We start from the raw sequence: 21,662 nt of genomic DNA, 5'->3' as shown, positions 1-21,662 counted from the left end.
AAAGCTGTAAAAGTGATTCGTAGACGATGGGATAGAAACAGACTGCCCAGACCAGGGCTCAGGAGGAACCGGTGCCACCCGAGCGTTACAACAGACTCGACCGCAGGATAGAAGATATGCAGGGGCCTATCTCTTGAGGCTAAACATTTGAGGGATTATCCGGAAGTATGACCCTCGCCCCTTTGATGGATCGTTGGGGGACCCCACCAAAGTAGAGATGTGGTTGCCATCTATTGAAGAAATATTTCAGTTCTATGAGGTGCCCGGAAGAGCACAAGCTTCAATGCGCAGTCTTCATGTTGGCTGGTAATGCGGAAATCTGGTGGTGTTCAGCAGAAAAGATGATTGATAGTGGTGGTGAACTTGCAACTAGGAGCAGTCAAGGAGCACTTTTATAAGAAGTACTTTTCGGCCAATACCCGATACAACAAACAAGGCAAAAATTCTTGAACTTGAGGCAGGGAGGTTATGTCAAGTGGAGGAGGTATGAGCCAGAAATTTGATAAGCTGTTCTCGCTTTGCTCCTGAACTAGTAGCCATCGAGGGCATGCCGAGGATAGAAGAGATTCATCCAGGGCCTGAGGAGTGGACTGCGAGGGATGGTGCATGCCTTGGACCTCAAGACGTGATTGCTGCCGGACACTATGGCCACCGTGAGGATTGGACCTCTGCAGGTCAGTAAAAGGAAGGCTGAGCCCAGGGCTCCTAAGCATCAGTTAGAGGAACCAGAAACACAGTGGAATGCTCCACGTTAATGAGGATAACAGGGTTCCTTAGGTTTGTGACTGGCAGAGAGGATAGGCCAATATGTACCATTGTGTAAGACGACACTGGGGATGTTTGTCTAGCCACTCTAGGATATTGTTTTTTCGATGTGGGCCAGAAGGGCATATGTAGATAGATGCCAAAAGACGCGCCTGAACACAAGGGCCAGCCCTAGTTTGTCAGGAGGCCCGTCATCAGCAACAGCAGGGTAGGTGTTTTTCTACCACTCGGCGTGAGGCCGAGAAGTCATTCACAGTTGTGACAGGTACACTTCCCATTTTGGGGCACCATTGCTTTAGTTTTGTTTAACTCTGGCTTTTCACATCATTTATAGTCTGCCTGTTAATTTGTGAGGCATGCCATTGTTAGACTCAGAACCTTTGCCATTTGCATTGTCCATTTCCCATCCCATCAAGAGAGATCATGTTAGTACAGAAAAGATAAAAGCATGTCAGGTAGAGGTAGCCAATCATCGCATTAGAATGTAAATTGATAATTTTAGATATGGGCGATTTTTATGTGATATTGTGCATGGATTGGTTAGCTATTAACATTACCAGCATAGATTGTCTCCCTGTAAGGAGGTCATTTTTTAACCCTCCTACAGGAGCCAGTTTTAAGTTTTAAAGGGATTGGGACCATAGTCCTACCCAAATGGATTTAACATTGAAGGCTAGTAGACTAATTCGATCAAGCGAGCCTGGGCTTTACGGCCAGTGTGGTGGACACTAGAGAGACTGAAGTCACCTTGTGACTTTGGAGCCAATAGTGAGGGATTTGCAGACGTTTTTCCAAAGGATTCTTCCGAAACTGCCCTCGTAGTGGGTGATAGATTTTGCTATTGAGTTGAAGCCGGCACAAACCCTATTTTGAAGCTTCATATAGGATGGCCCCGACAGATTTGAAGGAAACAGAAGGTCCAATTACAAGAGTTGTGGACAAGGGTTTCATACGCCCTAGTGTGTTCACCATGGTGGCTGCACACTATTTTGTTTGTGAAAAAAGAAGAATGGATCGTTACGTCCTATGCATTGATTACAGAGAGCTGAAAAGGTGACCGTCAAGAACAAGTATCCCCTTCCCAAGATTGATGATTTGATTTTGACCAGTTGCAAGGGTACTACGGTATTCTCCAAGATTGATCTCCGGTCAAGTGATACCACCAGTTTGAGAATAAAGGACAGTGACATACCCAGACAATTTTTGGTTACGAGGTATGGACATTATTAAGTCCTAGTTGATTGTGTAGTCTAACGAATGCACCAGCAGTGTTCATGGATTTTGATGGAATAAGGTGTTCAAGGAAATTCCTCGACACCTTTGTAATTGTTTTTATTTGAGATATCTTGGTATATTCCAAGACAGAGGTCGGACATGAGGAGCATTTGCGAAAAAGTTTTGGTGACGTTGAGGGCAAATCGTTGTATGCTAAGTTTTCAAAATGTGAATTTTGGTTGAGGCAAGTGTCCTTTCTAGGCATGTGGTGTCGAAAGAAGGTTTATCTGTGGATCCTACCAAAGATTGAGGCAGTTATGAGTTGGGCTCATCCACCACAATCAGGTGAAATGCGCAGTTTCCGGGGTTAGCACGCTACTATAGACGATTTTTACATCAATCTTGGGAAGGGGATACTTGTTCTTGACGGTCACCTTGTTCAGCTCTCTGTAATCAATGCATAGACGTAACGATCCATTCTTCTTTTTCACAAACAAAATAGGTGCACCCCATGGTGACACACTAGGGCGTATGAAACCCTTGTCCAACAACTCTTGTAATTGGACCTTCTGTTCCTTCAAATCTGTCGGGGCCATCCTATATGAAGCCTTCAAAATAGGGTTTGTGCCTGGCTTCAACTCAATAGCAAAATCTATCACCCACTACGAGGGCAGTTCGGGAAGATCCTTTGGAAAAACGTCTGGAAAATCCCTCACTATTGGCTCCAAAGTCAAGGTGACTTCAGTCTCTCTAGTGTCCACCACACTGGCCGTAAAGCCCCAGGCTCCTTGATCGAATAGTCTACTAGCCTTCAATGTTGAAATCACTTTGGGTAGGACTATGGTCCCAATCCCTTTAAACTTAAAACTGGCTCCTGTAGGAGGGTTAAAAATGACCTCCTTACGGGAGAAATCTATGCTGGTATGATTAATAGCTAACCAATCCATGCACAATATCACATAAAAATCGCCCATATCTAAAATTATCAAGGTTACATCTAATGCGTGATTGGCTACCTCTACCTGACATGCTTTTATCTTTTCTGTAGCTAACATGATCTCTCTTGATGGAGTGGAAATGGACAATGCAAATGGCAAAGGTTCTGAGTCTAACATGGCATGCCTCACAAATACAGCAGATATAAATGAATGTGAAAAGCCAGAGTTAAACAAAACTAAAGCATGGTGCCCCAAAATGGGAAGTGTACCTGTCACAACTGTGAATGACTTCTCGGCCTCACGCCGAGTGGTAGAAAACACCCTACCCTGCTGTTGCTGATGACTCGGGCCTCCCTGAAACAAACTTACGGGCTGGCCCTTGTGTTCAGGCGCGTTCTTCCTTGGGCATCTATCTGACATATGCCCCTTCTGGCCACATCGAAAACATATCCTAGAGTGGCTAGACAACATCCCCAGTGTCGCTTACCACAAGTGGTACATATTGGCCTATCCTCTCTGCCAGTCACAACCTAGGAACCCTGTTATCCTCATTAACGTGGAGCATTCACTGTGTTCTGGTTCCTCTACTGATGCTTAGGAGCCCTGGGCTCAGCCTTCCTTTTCTGACCTGCAGAGGTCCCAATCCTCACGGTGGCCCATAGTGTCGCAGCATACGTCTTGAGGTCCAAGGCATGCACCATCCCTCGCAGTCCACTCCTCAGGCCCTGGATGAATCTCTCTATCCTCGCTGCCTCGATGGCTACTAGTTCAGGAGCAAAGCGAGACAGCTTATCAAATTTCTGCTCATACTCCTCCACTGACATAACTCCCTGCCTCAAGTTCAAGAATTTTGCCTGTTTGTTGTATCGGGTATTGGCCGAAAAGTACTTCTTATAAAAGTGCTCCTTGAACTGCTCCTAGGTTGCAAGTTCACCACCAGTATCAATCATCTTTTCTGCTGAACACCACCAGATTTCCGCATTACCAGCCAACATGAAGACTGCGCATTGAAGCTTGTGCTCTTCCGGGCACCTCATAGAACTGAATATTGTCTCAATAGATGACAACCACATCTCTACTTTGGTGGGGTCCCCCAACGATCCATCAAAGGGGCGAGGGTCATACTTCCGGAAATCCCTCAAATGTTTAGCCTCAAGAGATAGGCCCTGCATATCTCTATCCTGCGGTCGAGTCTGTTGTAACTGCTCGGGTGGCACCGGTTCCTCCTGAGCCTGGGTCTGGGCAGTCTGTTCTACCATCGTGCTACGAATCAGCTTTTACAGCTTTCCCATTAGAGAGGATGCAACAGCTTCACTAATTCTAGCTTCCATCGCCTTTTCATCAATTTGGGTCACAGGCGAATTTGGAGCTGCCGAAACAGTCTGGCTACTCTCAGCTCTCTCTACTTGCATTTCGTCTCTAACTGTCTTTCTTGTTCTAGGTTTAGGTGCCATGTCCTGTCATAAATTCATACGTTAACTAGCTATTTCTAGGTCGCTCTTAGAAATCATGCACTTAAAACATTACATCACTGTTCTCATATATGCATTGAAACTTTTATTAGTAGGACGTACCTGGCGATGACGAGGGATCCGTTACTGGGCCACAGGGATTATCTAAACTTACGTAGTAAGTCAGTCTACAGAACCCAAAACATGGGCTCTAATACTAACTGTAACGACCCGACCCCCTAGGACTTAAGTTAGGTCGTTACTAAATACATGCATGCAGGGAACTCAAAATAACACTCGTTTATGGCAAAATAAATACTAATTAAATAAGGTAAGTTCAAAAGACTTTCATTAAATTCAAATACTAAAACAATAGTAGGGTACCTATAAATCATAAAGGATAATAAATAAGTTTGAAAAATGATTCTTAAAGTAAGTTTTAAACACCAAAACTAAAAGTTAAGAGAAACATGAAAAGAACTCTAAATCTCATGAGCAGAGGCGTAAAAACTAGTCCTAGTGGCTCGATCATCCACTTGTCCATCGTTGGTGCATCTCTACCCTTACCTGAAACAACAACATGAGAAAGAATGAGTATAAAATACTCAGTAAGTAACTCCACTACTGGGGTCAGGCTGGGCATTTATGTCTTCTAGATACCCACCTCTGGTGAAACATATAAGTTGCTTTAGTCCTCATGGGACACATATGCACATGAAACAAGAAGGAGACTGAGTCCTATCCTACTGTAGTTAAGTATGCCTACTACCTCTGGTGAATCCCGAAGGAGACAAAAACTGGTGAATCCCAAAGGAAACAAAAACTGGTGAATCTCGAAGAAGACTAAAATTGGTGAATCCCGAAGGAGACACAAACTGGTGAATTTCGAAGAAAACACAAACTGGTGAATCTCGAAGGAAACAAAAATTGGTGAATCCCGAAAGAAACACAAACTGGTGAATCCTGAAGGAAACAAAAATCTAATGGGCATCTAACTAATCAGGAAGGACATTTGCATAGTCTCAACATCATAATCATCACTGTACGAATCTATGACATACATATAAACCTCAACATCATGGCTCTATAACATACACATATACCTCAACATCATGGTTCTACAACATACATGTATATCTTAACATCATCAGATCAAATACAACCACATGGAAGCACATACCATCTCATACTAGCATTCAAGTATCTATATGCATAAATAAATAATTTAGATCTTGTACCAAAACATACTTTGATCATATTATACTATCAGTCTATCATGCTGCCATTCTGCCATAACATTCATTTATCATGCTAGCATACATTTAATACCTAGCCCGTGGGCAATTTCAGTAGTACGATTACTTACCTCAGACTTAAGCCCAAAATAACTAACAAGTTTATCTTCTCCTTAGAATGGAATAATCTTGGATCAAGGTTCCAAAGTTGAAGTTTAAGTCGAACTTGCTCCCAAACTTTGCAAACAAAGCCAACCAAAAACATAAACCATTATTAAGTTTCCAAATCCAAATTTTTATAGCAATATCAACCAAAACAAGATGGTTTTGAAACCTCCAAGCTTACTAAAACTTGTCGAAAACGATCTCGAACCCACTGGACAGCCACTCCAACAGTTTCCTAGACTCAAATCTAAAACCAAAAATAATTCGAATAAGTTAATTTTCATTCCAAACTTAATGGGGGTCCAATCTTCTACCCAAAACTTCACAAAAATATCTTACCCAAAACTACTAGATCTGGTGAAACCCCAACGATGACGGAAAACTTACCCAAGATAGATCCGACGACAACCATGGCTGCGACAGGGGCTGAGTGGCGCGCGATAGAGATCGGACTGACGGCTGGCCGGACAGAGAAGCTGCGGTATGGTGTGGCTTCACGGTCGGAAGGTTGGCTGCGCGAGTGAGTGGTTGGTCGGGCTACAGCGACGACTTTCAGCATCAGTGAAAGGGTGGAACGATGGTGGCGGCTTCCGATGTGGAAGGCGAGCTGCTCGCCTAGCTGGCGGCGAGATTTGGTCGGCCTAAAACCCACGACCAGCAAGCAAAAAGTGACTCGGTGCAGTTAGGTGAGACAATAGAGGGGATTTGGGCGGCTGTCGGCTGGGGAAAAAATTTCAGGGAGGGGGGAGGGTTACGCGGATGCGAAGAAGAAAGGGAAATTTGATTTTTCCTATAAAATAATAATAATAATAAAAAAAAAACTAAAAAGGAAATAAATATAATTACACTTTATTCTTTTCCTTATTCCACTTTATACTATTAAATTCCTTTCATTTTCAAAAGAAAATTAATTTTTGCCATTAATTTCTAAATTGAATAATTTCACTCCAACAATTAAATTTTCGCACTTACATTTGAAGTCCAAAATCCTAAAAAATACCCTCCAACTAATAACAATTACTGAAATTCCAAATAATAAAGTTACTGAAATTACATTATTACTAAAAAAATGTAAGGGGTGTTACAGTGTGCATAGAATCGTTATACGAGAGGTACATGCTAGGCAACTTCCATGTGGGAAGGCATCATGCAAGAAGATATGCTGTAGCTGAGGACATGCTTCAAAAGAGTGACCTTGAAGCGAGCAAACTCAGCCCCCATATCCTGCAATTGCCTAAAAGTCAAAACTCGAACAGTAGAGGGTAGCTAAGAAATTTGACTCCTAACCTCACTAACCTCTTCGCCCCCTCATGTAGCTTGCCTTTTAGACAATGCCCAGTATTGACGAATCTCATCTGCATGATAGAACAAGTGGACAAAACGAAAAGGAAAATATTTTTGGGGTTTTTGTTAAAAGGATAAATTTAACAAAGAGAAATCAGTTGGCTCTCAGACAAAGATACCAATTTGAAGGACTGAAAAATACTTGTCGAAGGTCATTTAGCCAATCAAATACATTTATAGAATATTGATCGTGAGGTACTAACTAAAACTTAGTAGTATTAGTTACAAGATTGGATCAAACCCCAAAAGAGTTTTATGTTTAAATTCTCTTACCTAAACTTATCTATGAAAAACATTAAAGAGAGGGGATTTGCAGGTAAATTAATTGTAGAAAATAAAGTGTGGAAATGTAATATAGCAATGAGTGAGAGACTTTTACTAGACCATTACTGAAGGATAATCAATAAGGTGAAATTTCTATCCAATCATAGATGATACCACCAAAGCTCAAGAAAAAAAAAAGAATATAAGCGATAGAATGAATAGTAATTACCCATTTGTTTTCAAAGATTTAACCCATAGCCTAAAAGAATGATATGTAATAAATAGTAGTGGATGATAATTATAAATGTAATCCATCTAAGTTCATAAAAATGTCTTGAAATTGAACCACACATATGGTTTTGAATAAAAGATTTCAAGAGCTATTAAGATTTTTACCTCAATAAAGAATACTTAAGTAAGGACATAGGTAATATAGAGAACTTGACGAGACTATTAGTGAAGAATAATCAATAAAGTGAAATTACTACTCAATCATAGATGACACTCACCGAAATTTTTAAAAGTAATATATAAGTGATACAATGAAGAGTAACTACCCCATTCATTTTGAAAGCTTAATCAATAGCCTAAGAATATGACGTGTAATAATTAATAGCAGTGGCAGTAACTATACACGTAATCGACATAGTAAGTTAGGTGACAAAATTCATAAAAACGTTTTAAAAGTATTTTTAATTAAACAATAATACATTCTTGATTCTATTATAGTTATGAAATGCTTACTAATCTCTTTTCTTTGAACATTTACAACATTGATTGAGATGGACAATTGAAATTCAACCAAACCTTAGCCACAAGAACATCTTATTACATTGAAATGCTTGTGAATATGAGAAGTAATAAATTATATGTTTGATAATTTACATATCCTTTGCCATTTCTTGTAATAAATTCGAACCAATATCTCTATTTGCTTTTAATGCAAGTAATTGGTGAAAAGGACTATGTCTCACACACAAGTGTCAAAATTGGCACATAATAAGGACCTTTAGCATTCCTTGAGATCTTCTCAAATCTTGTAAGAAATGTGATCCTACCAAAGAGACAAATAAAGTGGCATTTATTACACACAATTTTTTAATCAATGAACCATCCAATCAATGGATACTCCTTGAACCGACAGGTCATTCAGGTCAATTCCAAATTTGATAATAAATTATTGAATATACAAATAACAATATGTTTATTCCTTTAAAAGGAAGAAAACAAATGAAGTTTTTTCCTTTGATTCATGACATGACAAGAATATTTTCTTGGAAGGTGGGAGAGTTGAAATGAGAAATCGTAAAAATTACTGTTTTTGGTTTAAATTTTGAAAAATAGGTTTATTTAATTATTGATATTTCAAAGATCAATATTTAGATGCAACTTAGCTTACCATATTGCTCTTAAGTTCAATACTTCTCCTTCTATATATACATAAAAATATATTTTTTAATCATTTTTTAAAAAATTTGACACGTATCAATTTTTAATTGAGTACAACAAGGTTACATCATTAGCTATAACCAAGTATTTTTCTATTTTAAATAGGCCTTTTTAGTTCTCAAAAATATGTTTAAAAGGTCCATCTACTGAAAGAAGAACTATTAAATTAAAAAAAATATGATACATAGCTAACCAAGATAATTTAGAAAAAAAATGTCTTTTTTTAACATTTTCCTTTCTTTCTCCTCACTTTCTCCTACTGGCAAAGTGATATTGCCATGTGAGGCATCTATCTTTCTTCTTTCTTTTTATAATTTATTAGTTAATTTAGAAAATTGATCTTTTAAATCCATTCTGGAAAACTTAATAACTAATATGAAAAACTTGAAACATTATACACTAAATACACCTATTCTTCAAAAACTATGATCAGGAAGAATTTTTTTTTTCAAAAAAATGAAAAGTTAATTGTAAATTTGATGTTATTTTAAATGAACTTTGAATTTCAAAAATTTTGTTTAACATTAATTGACAAAGAAGTTATTTATTATTTTGGAAAAATTGCAAAAGCCATCTATAAACTATAGTTGTTGTATCGATTGAACCCCTCAACCTTGAATTGTAAAAATTAAACACTCAAACTTTTAAAAATGTAAAAATTGTATCCCTAAATTTTAAGTATAAAAATTAAACCCTCCAAAATATGGTAAATGTAAAAATTAAGCCCTCAAACGCTCACAAATGTAAAATTGAATCGATTTTGCTCAATTATCTCTTTCATGTTTTTTCCTTCTCTATAATTTCACTCTATACCTTCCACATTTCTCTCTAGTGTCTCCTCTAGTAATTTCCTTTCCTCCCCTTCTTTCTAGGGTTGGCAAAAATCCCTACGAGGTCGGGTCCCTACAGATTCCTGCCTCGATCAGGGTAGGGGATCCCTGGTTTGACAGGGATGAGGGTCAAACTGGGAATTCTAACCGGGTCCCCGGTTGGGGACCTGTCCCCGACTCTTATAATTTTTTTAATATATATAATTTTTCAAATAAATATATATAATATATAATTATATATATACCCTAAAAATATATTATTTATAAGTATTTATATAATTATATATAATCAATATAAATTTAAAAAAAACAATGGAGATGGGCCCCTCGAAGGCTCGTTTCCCCTACGTGAGGATGGGGGCAAAGTACCTCCCGTGGGGACGGGGATGGGGAAACCCCCCCTCCTGCTCCGTCCCAGCTCTGTTGCCAACTCTACTTCCTTCCCTTCAATCACCCACACCCTGCCATATATACATCGCTAACTAATCTCCTCGAACATGGAAAGTCTCCATTCTAAAATACAACTTTTGATTACCACTAACAATAATTCTGGTAGAAAATGAATTTCTTGTTTATGAAAGCTCGAGGCATGTTTGAAAGTAATTCTAAAATAGTTAAAATTGTTTTTTTTTTTTTTGGTTTTTAAAATCAGTTAGAGAATACTTTAATAATTCAAAATCATTTTAGTAGTAAGAATAATACAATTAAAGTATGAAATTAAACATTGAATTGATTTTAAGTGATTAAGGTGTGTTTCGAAGTAATTTTAAATACGACAAAAGTGATTTTAACAATTTTCAAAATCACTCCCAAATATGTACTAACATTCTTCAACCACAAATCAAACTTTCTTTCCAATTTGATGTTTATGAAAACCCTATGAGATGGACATGCAATTAAGTAAAGATTGAAGGGCTGGGAGTGTTTTTTAGGAACCAGGTTCCTCAGCTGAGGATTTTGGGGTATGAATCGGTGGGGGTTATGTTTTCTCACTCTAGTTGGGTAAAGCTCAGCTCAAGATTGGTGGTTGTAAAAATTTTACCCAGGGAGGAAATGTAGTAGTGAGAGAGAGAAGAAATGTGAGTGAGAAATTGGGTAAAATTGATTCCGAGGGTTTAATTTTTACATTTATCATGATTCAAGAGTTTAATTTTTACAATATAAAATTTTAGGGTACAATTGTTATACAACCACCATAATTTAGGGGTGGTCGTTGCCATTTATCCCATTATTTTTAACGCCTTGAACTTATTAAGACACCTTTTGTTGATGGAAACATCCAGCCTAAAGCATTCACTTGACCTTCAATGGAATTTATATTTTTGGGAAGTGGTCAACTGCATAACAATTAGAATTACACATTAGTATGGTATTTTCTACAAACACTCCGATGTTTAAGTTAATTTTTAATACAATGATCAAAATAAACTTTTAGGGAAGAAGATGAATTGGTTTTCCTTCCTCTTATAAATTGAACCCTAAAAGATTGAATCATGCCTGCAAAGGGTATGTCTTAGAAAAGAGGTAGGTTGGTTGGCCTCTGCCCCTTAAGACAAAGGCAAATCTTTTTGGCTAGATGACCCAATTGCCTCGCTCACTCTCAACAGTGCTATAATCTATCATATTTGGTGCAAAGGTAATCTTTGTGTCTATGGAGCTATCTTGCATCCTCCTCTGATTGTTAATTAAATTGTGTTATATGAGGTTTTTCTTTGTTGTTCTCAGTGGCTCGAGGCTTCTATTAGGAGGACTGGTCCACTTCATTTGGATTTTTTTTTTTTGTTGAGTTGTGTCATTTTTCAATGTATTTGGTTTTTTTTTTAATTCTTGTTCTTCTCTTAATTCATTCAGTTATGATTGTGTTTTGGTTGTGCCTTACCTTAATTGTGGTCTATTTCGTTTTATTGCAATTCAATATATTTGTGGATATATATATATATAGAGGATCGGTATGAAAATCTTAGAAGGGGTGAGTAGGGTTTAATTAACTTACTGAAAAGTTTTTTCCAAGTATACCCAATTAAACAAATTAATACACTTTTAGATAATAAGTAGTTTAAACAAGAATTTCATACAAATACATTCACTTCAAAAATATCAATAAATTGACATTAACAAATTCAAGAACAAATTTTAGCAATTAATTTTATGCAATGAAGTATATTAACAAATTTATAAAATTAAATAGGAGAGAGAAATTGACATCGGTAATTTTATAATGGTTCTACACAATCCAACCTATATCTACATTACAAGCTCCTCTTGGATATGTCACTACGAACTTGACTATTTCCACAGCTAGAGTCGAACCATTATAATGTTCTTTTTTTTTTTTTTTTGGAAGCATAAGCCCGATCCTTTCCACAGTTAAGGATCAAACCATTATAATACTCTTGTTATAGGTTCAAGATTAACCCCTTACAAGAAAAACACACTTGACAAACTCTTTAAGATAATGGATTTAAAAGTTTAGACACTACACAAATAAATATTCACAATACAATATATCTCTCTCAAACATAAGATAAAAAGAAGAAGATGAAAAGAAAAAATTGAGAGCTTGGAGAGAATAACAATGGTGGTTTTTAGCAAATTTGAGGGTTGTAAAAATGGTTAATTGTTGTCAAAATGTGAAAAAAAGATGAAAAGTTTAAAAAGAGGAAAAAGTAGGTGAAAACCACATTTTTATTTGGATCATTAGATGTTGAAAAACAAAAATCAATGGTAGAATTTTTTTTTTAATCAACTAGTCGTTAGTAAAATAATAAAATATATATCTTTTTTCATAATCATTTTCTTATAAATCACAACAAAAATCAAAAGTCCACTATGTGTCCAACTAGTCGTTAGACACAAACATAAAATAATATAATAATATATTTTTTTTAAAAAAATCATTTTATTTAAAAACCAACAAAAACTCAAAAGTCCATTATGTGTCACTCATCCATTACTCCAATAGCTGTCTCTTATACACATCTAGATGTGTATAAGAGACAGATATGTATATATTAAAATGAGTTATTATATATATATATATATATATATATATATAGATAGATAGATAGATAGATAGATAGATAGATAGATAGATAGATAGATAGATAGATAGATATTTATTTATTTATTTGTGACAATTCAAAAATGTCAATATATATGTTTTATTGACAATTTTCACCGTGGTTAATACCTATAAGTACAAAAATATCAAGATCTTGAGTCAATTATTGGTAATGATAATTTATCATAGTAGATTTGACGGTGATAATTTATAATTGTCAGGAATTGTATTACACGGTCATTAAAATTTTCACTTCCTATATTTCATTTTAAATCATATTATATTCTACAAAATTGCGCTATTTGCTTGAATCTTGATACAAAATCAAATCTTTTTTTTTTTCTCTCAAATCTCACTTTATCTCAATTTTTCATTTTTCTTTTCTTTTTTGTAATTTTTTTTCACATCTCATATTGTTTGTATGGTTCCAATTTTTCCTTTCTTTTTATACTTTTATCTTGTTTCTTCTCCTATATTTCAAATTACAGGAGAATGAGTGTGATAGCACTCTAGCTTCACTTTCTTTCTTGGAGTTATTGTCTGAAAACTCTGTCTGATAATTTATCCTCTTTTATCATATCTATCTATCTTCATCTTTCATTCCTGTTGCTGTTGTTGCTTTTGTGAAAAGTTTTCGTATAATGGCTTGTTTGTCCTTAAACACTTCCTAAAAACTTCCTTCGCGGATGAGTTGATTTTCTTAACTTGTGATCCTTATACAGTTTCAAGCTCTAGATTATTTTTCATCGATCCTTTTCTTATAAACAACGAAGAAAATATTGATAGAGAGAAGCATTTAATTTGCTGAACTTAATCAAATTCTACAAATTAGGATTGGAGTTGCTTTGCTATTGTTGTAATTTTGCGTCGTTTGCTTAGCATTGAATTCTACAAACTCATTTTTTATTTAAATACTTTTGATAAAAACTTACTAAAATACATTTGAAAAGCTATTTTGAGCGATTGTTAAACACCCCAATTTCTTCCAAAATAACTTTTTCTTTTTAAAATTAAATACATGAAAATGTATTCCAAATACACCAATCACTCATCATGCACACAGTATATATACTTGTTCATAAGGGGCATTTTTGGGGGCCTTTGGGGCAATGAGTTAGTTATTATAGTCCTAGGTTATTATAGTTAGGTTATGATAGTTTGTGTTTGGGGTGTAGATTATTTTAGTTTTGATTATAATAGTATGTGTTTGAGGTGTAAATTATTTTAGTTTGATAAGGAAATAGTAAATGCTATAGCAAATAATAAAAAAATGATGAATGTAAAATAGTAAAAACTGTAGTAAATAGTAAATACTGTAGCAAATGAAGATTTTGAAATAGTGTTGACTGTAGGTAATTGGATGTTTTGAAATAGTTTTTACTGTAACAAGAGGTGGTTATTATATTTTGATGATAAATGATAACTGGCAGAAATGCCAGTTATTATAAGGCCTTTTACTTAGAATTATGAGGGCTAACAAGTAGAAAATGCGGTGATCATACTTAGAATTTGTGAAAAATTGGGTTTTGCGTTGATCAACACCAAATCCTCATTAATCCCAAAATTATGCGTTATTCCGTGTCAAAGTGTCTATTTTTGCAGCTATCGTAGGAATCAAACGCATGCACTGGAAATAAGTAATTGCAAAATCAAGTGCATACGCTGAAGCCAGGCGACCGCAAAGACAATCGCATTCGGTGAAAGCCGGGCTATCGCATAGACGAACACATGCAGTGATTGCATGCGTCCATCGCATGGAAGTTGCGGTGATCGAATGCGTCCATTGCATGGAAGTTACGGTCATTAATGAGAAGTTGCGGTGATCGAATACGGTCATTGCATGGATGTTGCAGCTACAAAGTTATAACCATAATATAAGAGTGATCGCAAGATGGGTAGAATGCGTTGATACTTCAGTTGAATCAAGCTCGAACGCATACTTTGGGAGTATCAACAAGATAAGATGATGTGGCATTGCCCATACCGCGACAAAGGCAGCAGTGAGACATAACGCAATCATGATTGCTGTTGGTGTTTGAACTCTATAAATAGCCCTTGGACCTTCATTTCAAAGCATCCGAACTTCTGCCTCAAGGCAGAGGTTTGCGATCACAGATGAGAGCATGAGCGAGATTTTTTGTGAGGATTCTTCATCTCCACAAACCAGTCCGAGTGACGACCGGAGCTTTCGCCGGAGATAGAGCTCGAGAGAGACGTCTCCACCATCCCTCCATGGCACCACCAGCAGCCTTGACGCAGAGTCTTTCATTTCTTCTTTGACCTCTATATTGTATTAAATTTTAGCTTAAGATATTAAGACACTTTGTAGTCAATGCATATCTTGATTCCTTCAATGCCATCTTCTTCATCGTCTTTATCTTTACCATCGTTTACCTCCATCGTTTATTTATCAAAGGCGATCGCATACTCAATCGTGTAGCCTAGAGATAGGACGCATGTAGCAACCCACCGGGAGGTGTGCATTGTGCAAGTATAGTGAGTTAATCTTCTTTGCTTGGTGAAAGGCTGTAGCAACGCTTGTCGATGGGTTGTTGCAATGCTTGTCTATAAGTTATATAGCCGCATCTAACTGCCTAAGAAGGTAAGAGATGGAACGCACTAAAGCAAAGTATGCATTGTTCCTAGAGATAGGCACGGTCTTATGCTCGACGCAACCATGCACTATAGAGATATAGTCATGCGGCTGACCATCGAAAGGTGTGCGATGCGTTAGTGTGACGAGCTGGGATTACTCGAGAGATTTAAGATAATAAACATTACTATGTGTTAACAATTGTTGTGTATCTACCAATTCTCATCGCAAGCCTTCCATTGCTCAATCTGTTTAGTTAGGAGTAAGAGTAGTGTGTAATCCATTAAACTTCTTCTTTTTACTTTTATTCATCGCCTCAAGCGCATTGCTTCACAAGCATTATTGAGTGACAAGTCCCTGTGTTTTGACCTCGGATTACCCGAGAAACTTGCGTTTTCGTTATACTTGGCGAGAAGGCAAGAAAACTTGTGATAGGAACGCATAGTCATTGCATACTAGATTAATGCGTACTTTCCATCTCAATGCATGACCTCCGACGTATGGGCATAAGTGCATAGCTTAAGCCATGCAGCATTACAATATTGTGTTCAACCAATTTCACCAATAATAACCTTGCCCTAAACGCCTCCTTTGAGTTCATTGGCTACCTTGCATCTTCTCTAAATGGTTAGTTAGGTTGCTGAGATGTTTCTTCGTTGCTCTAACTGACTTGGGGTTTTTATTGAGGGGACTCAAGAGAGCTAATCTCTTTGGACTTTTTCTAATTATGCTACCAAGTTCAAACTTGCACACCAAGTTGAAATATTTAGGCTTCCTTTGGTAACCATTTAACTTTTGAAAATTAAACATATTTTTCTCCCAATTTCTTATAATGATTTTTATCTTTCTAAGTAGAAGCTTTGAATTCTTAATCAAATTTAAAAAAAACAAAAACAAGTTTTTAAAAGGAAAATTATTTTAAATGAAAAATCGTTGAAATATTTACAAATAATAGCAAAATATTACCGACTATCTATGATAGACCACGATAAACTACTATCTGTATCTATCTACAACTACGATAGACCGTGATAGACTACTATCTGTGTCTATCATGACATATAGACACAAATAATATTCTATCGCACAAATATACATAGATTGTAGTCTATCACAGTCTATTTAATATTTTGCTATATTTGTAAATATTTTGGTTCATTGTCCTAAACTTGAAAATCGCCTTTTTTAAAAGTTACTTTTTTAATTTTCAAAACTTGACTTGATTTTGTAAAACACTAGTAGAAAGTAAATAACAAAATAGGAAATTTAGAGGTAAAATCAATATTTTAGACTTAATTTTTAAAAACTAAAACCTAAAGCAATAGTTAATGGCCTTAAAAGTCTCTTGTCCTTCAAGCATGGACTCCTCCCTTCCATCTTGGTTGAATTCGATGCAAGAAGGGTTGTGGACCAAATCAACCAATTTGCAATTGATCCCACTAAAGTGAGGAACTCCACTAATGAAATCAAAGAGCTAGTACTGTCTTTGGGTCCCTTCTCATTGTCTTTTTCGTTTTGCCACAGGAGTAGAAATCGTAGATCTCACTATATTGTCCGTGTTGCAGTTGATTTTTGTTGGGTTTTATGTCCTAAAACTCGTGGTTTGTAAATAATAAAACTTATTTTGAAAATTCAATAAGTTGTTATTGAATATATGAATTGCTTATTTCGTTTTAGAAATAAATCCAATAAACTAAAAGATCCATGACTATTAATGGATACTTGAACTTTATGTGGAGACATAAAATTGGATCAGGTTCGAGTAAATAGTCAAAATGATCTATAACATATGAATAAGGTTGGGTGTCTTATTCTGGTAACACTATCGAATGCGGCTCACTTTGTTGTTGTTGCAAGGAGTTGTAAAGTGCTAGAGACGATGTAATCCTAATTCGTACATGTTATGACATGAGGAGTAGGGGCGTCCTGTGCAATGAATTTGTACAAGATTGGACCACGAAATAAGTTACTCTTACTTTATAGCATTGTTTACTGTTTAAGACTGACCATTTCAAAATGATGACCTGGGTAACTTGACCTTAATCCTGAGCTAACTATGAATTCTTGTTTATTCGTGATTATCCTTAGATTTGCATAGGTGAGGTTTGGCTCAACAACGTCGGCTTAAGAAACTTCCATTTCAGGGGTAAGACCAGGTAGATAGCTGGGGACATAGGGTACAAGGTGGAATTCACTCTTACCTGCTTTTAGGGATAATAGAGATGTTGTTATCTTAAGTGCTAACTTCGGGTCTTGAACAAGGGCCCCACCCTCTCATTGGCCATAGAGGGACTTGGTTTGATGATTGGATCGCAAACCAATTGTTCATTAAAGGATTAGTGGAACTTATGAAACAAGAGGTAATCTCAGGGTAAAACAGCCATTTGACCCAACCATTATTACAAACCACCTGTGAAGGGTAACTTACTAATCATGGTTATACTAAGTAGAATAATATATCTATAGTGAGGGGAATACAACTCTGGGCTGTAGTGGAATGACCCAGTAATTAAGAATGAGGGTTAATTTGGTGTAAAGAGTTTAACCAATTAATCTCAGATCGTTGGAGACTATGATCTATAGATCTACGAGGTCCCTCTCCTAGCTCTAAATGGATTAGCTTTAGAGTAGAGTGATAAGTTAATTTGAAACGTTCAATTTAGAATTAAGGGATTTGTATTTATATATGATATAATTACGCGTTTAATTTTGGAATTAAACAAAATTGGAGAATCAATTAATATTTAAATATGATTTAAATATTAAATTCATGAATAAGGATTCATGATAGCGCAATTAGTGTTAAATTAATTTAATATTTGATATTAAATTAATTAAATTATCTATTTATTTATTTATTATTAATTTTTGTTAGAATATTAATTTTTTAAAATTAATAAAGATTTTTTTTTTTGAAATTAAAATTGATTTTGGAAATCAATTTTGAAAATAAAAAATGAAAAGATGGAAATTGGAAGAAGTGAGATTTCTTCACTTTCATTCTTCATTGCTCACACATTCTCCACCATGGTTTTGAGTTAATCTTCCAAGCATGAGGTGCAATTCATGCAACTATCTTCTTTGCATGATAGCCTTGCGATAAATAGAGAAGATTGAAGTAGAAATCGAGCATGCAACTGATGCAACATATGAGTTTTTGCTGAAAAGCTTGAGGTTGAAGAAGGTCTTCTTCCATGGTGATAGAGTGACTTCTTCTCCAAATTTCCTTTATTCAAGCTTATTTTGAGTCCCACAACTCAATCTAAAGCACCAAGAGAATAGTAGGGAAGACCTTAAGGTGATTCACAAGTTGATTTGGGGAAGATTTGCCACTGGAATTGAGATTCAAGTGGTTCTTCAGAGGTATGTCATGAAACTCTGTTATTAGTTTATGAGCATGCTAAATTTAAATCCAAAATTAATGAATTAGAATGCTTATTGATCCGTTTAACTTCCGCTGCTTCTTTTCTGATTCTAACAGTCTTGAGATTTTTTTTTTTTTAAATTTTATATTTGGAAGATGATAGAGTCTTTTGGGATTTTGATTTTCTCAGTTGATTGTTGAATGTTGTAAATGGGGAGTTAATGTTACTAGTTTCTATCACCGTTTGTCTTTTAATTATGTAAATTTTTTTAAAAATTTAAAAATCAAAGAATTATCAAATGGGACATTTAATTTTTTTTTCTTTTTTCCTTTTGACTTTCAAAATGCAATTTCATAACAGGACCTGCAAAATATGTCCCACGTTTACACGCACAATAATTATAGATCATATGTACATTAGCAAACTGCCAAATTGAACCATTAATTTCCTTTATGGGGCAGTGTTTGGGATTTGTTGACCACAGAGAACACTGACAAAGGCCCTAGTGCTCTTCTTTTACTACTCTCATTTTCCTTTGAAATATACCCTTAACCAAACAAACCACATCTAATTAATTAATTAAAAATATTCTATAGTTCTCTCGTAGTGTATAAGCTAATTATCAGAAATAGCAAAAAAAAAAAAAAAAAGACCTTTTACAAATATCACATTTTTTGACTAATTGTTTTGATGACTCGTCTTACCGTGCATCTCGACTAGTATCGATATCAAGAAAAAATAAAATCTACAACTTCTTTTAATCGAGTGCATTCAAATCACCAGTGCCTTTTGGATTTTTTCGGTGGAATGACCAAGATTCGTTCTAGCAAATAAGTGATTTTTTTGTTACGATTTTGGTATAGGTCTTCATACATGGACTTTGGATATAGTTTCGAAGTGAGTTTTGACTTTAGGACATTCTTTTTATTGTTTTAGGAAATTTTCAAATAGCTTAGTAGCGCTTTAGAACGTGAAGTAAGTAGCATTCTACTTGACAAGTGGAGTTGAACAAGAATGGAGAGAATAAAGATGCTCAAGTTTTGGTTAATTGTTCTTGCATTATATATGATCAATTTTGGTTTAAGGAGGGATGATTTACCTTTCTAGCAAAAGAAAAATAAAACTCAAATAATACTAAAACTTCAAAATATCATCTAGAAAATTATAAAAATAATAAATTTTTAAAAACTCATCATCTAGGTCCTCATCCTCGTCCTTATCCTGGCCAAAGTTTTTACCAAATATAAAATTGATGGTTTAAATATTCTACTTTAAAAGTTTTGTTTTGGTCTTAGTGTTGATCTCGACCGAGATAACAAGAGGATGTGCTATTAAAATAATTCACCAAAAAAAGTGCTATTTGTAAAAAATGAAAACTTTTTAATATTGTTTCTGAAAATTACCGAGTATATAGTCTACTTGTTATGAGAAGTAAACATTAAAAAAAGAAAAGACTAAATTATAAAAATTGTCCTTGAACTTTACTCTTTGTATAAAAAATGCCTCTGAAATTTCACAAGTTTCAAAAATACCCTTAAATTTTTAAAAATAGTTCAAAAAATATCATTGTCCTTACTTTTGGATGGAAACTGCTAAAATTTTGTTTCGAAAATATTCCTGAACTTTCAAAAGTTTCAAAAATACTCATAGCTTAGCAGAAGTTCAAAAATACCTCCATCATTAGTATTTGAATAGAAACCTTAAATCCTCGTGAGAAAAACAATTTTAAAAATTAAAACAAAAAATTAAAAAAATGTTCCTACCATTAATATGGTGATCAATTTGTTTGAAGTTCTCTTAAGTTCGAAAAGAACTAATTTTAAAACAAATTATATAGATATTTTAAATTTTTTCATATAGACTCTCATATTTCTCTTAATTTTTCAATTCTTAGCTTACACCAATTTTCTCAACAACCCAAATAAAATACAAAATTTAAAGTTAAAACATAAAATCCTACAAAATGTGTATTTTTATCTTTCTTCGTATTATAGTTCATATATCTTAATTAAAGTGTGTAATTTCATTTATTTATTTAGATAAATTAATAAGAGTCAAATAGTTAACAAAAAGGGGAATAAGAATGTATTGAAGAAGGGACGAGAGAAAAAAATGGGAAATAGAGAGGTAAGACAATATTAACAGTTTATGTTCATATAATTTTAACTTTTATTTTTTAAGTTTAAGAGTATTTTTTAAACTTTTGAAAGTTAGGAGTATTTTTTAAACAAAACTTTAGCGATTTCCATTTTGAACTCATTTTAGAAGTTTATAGGTATTTTTGAAACTTTTGAAATTTTAAGGATATTTTTGACACAAAATGTAAACTTAGTGAGTTTACATTTTGTGTCAAAAATTTCCGGTCCCTCATCTATTTTATACATATAAATTTTGATTTATAAATCATTTTTTTAATGTAGGACCCAAATCATTTTAAAGATGAATTACAATATTATATTATGCATTATACATAAATAGTTAGGTGAGGTTTATAGGGAAATTATCAGGAGTAATCTTAAAAGGTTTTCATATGTTACGATTGGCATATTTCACCATACATATATCATATCGATTTCGATCCCGAAATTTGAATAAGATTTTTATTCTTTTTATTGGACTTTCTCGATGAAATCCCACTAGAACAAAAACCAAGAAATTTATAAAAGATAAAAATATTTAAAAGTTATTTCTAACCATTTCTTAATTAGGTTTAATTAATTAAAATTTATGGTATGATAAAAAAAAAAAAAAACTGTTTTATTTCTCTTGAGAAGAACAAAGCACAACATACATAGATAAAATGTAGGTAAGGATTCAAAAGATTTTATATAACACCCCCTCAATACTAAAAAAAAAAGACCCAAATTAAAGCCCAAAATAGAAATGGAAAGTTAGAATCTAATATTCAAGACTGTCAGTTTCAGATAACAATTTCAAAATATTTCAACGTCATTTTTATTTATATTCATTATTTATTCATTTTACTT

General features: G+C 34.7%; 1 protein-coding gene across 9 annotated transcripts in view; it reads right to left on the bottom strand.

The window, feature by feature from the left end:
• The window catches only part of LOC120092940, a 17,811-nt gene extending 11,320 nt beyond the window's left edge, over nt 1-6,491 (bottom strand). For 4 of the 9 annotated variants that reach the window (XR_005486227.1, XR_005486228.1, XM_039051191.1 and 1 more), the window contains exons 1-3: nt 6,109-6,491; nt 5,939-6,016; nt 5,736-5,841 (exon numbers count right to left, since the gene is read on the bottom strand). Coding sequence is in view for 7 of the 9 variants with exons in the window: in XM_039051191.1 (XP_038907119.1) it covers nt 5,736-5,841; nt 5,939-6,016; nt 6,109-6,328 (404 nt within the window). In the remaining 2 variants the exon portion in view is untranslated. Of the gene's footprint in view, nt 1-3,187; nt 4,807-4,871; nt 4,937-5,735; nt 5,842-5,938; nt 6,017-6,108 lie in introns of those variants that run through there. The other 5 variants (XM_039051195.1, XM_039051196.1, XM_039051192.1 and 2 more) reach the window with 4 other exon arrangements.
• Between the last annotated feature and the right edge of the window lie 15,171 nt (nt 6,492-21,662).

This window comes from Benincasa hispida, chromosome 12, assembly GCF_009727055.1.
Source record: "Benincasa hispida cultivar B227 chromosome 12, ASM972705v1, whole genome shotgun sequence".
NCBI lineage: Eukaryota > Viridiplantae > Streptophyta > Magnoliopsida > Cucurbitales > Cucurbitaceae > Benincasa > Benincasa hispida.
This window is presented reverse-complemented; position numbering and strand designations above follow the sequence as displayed.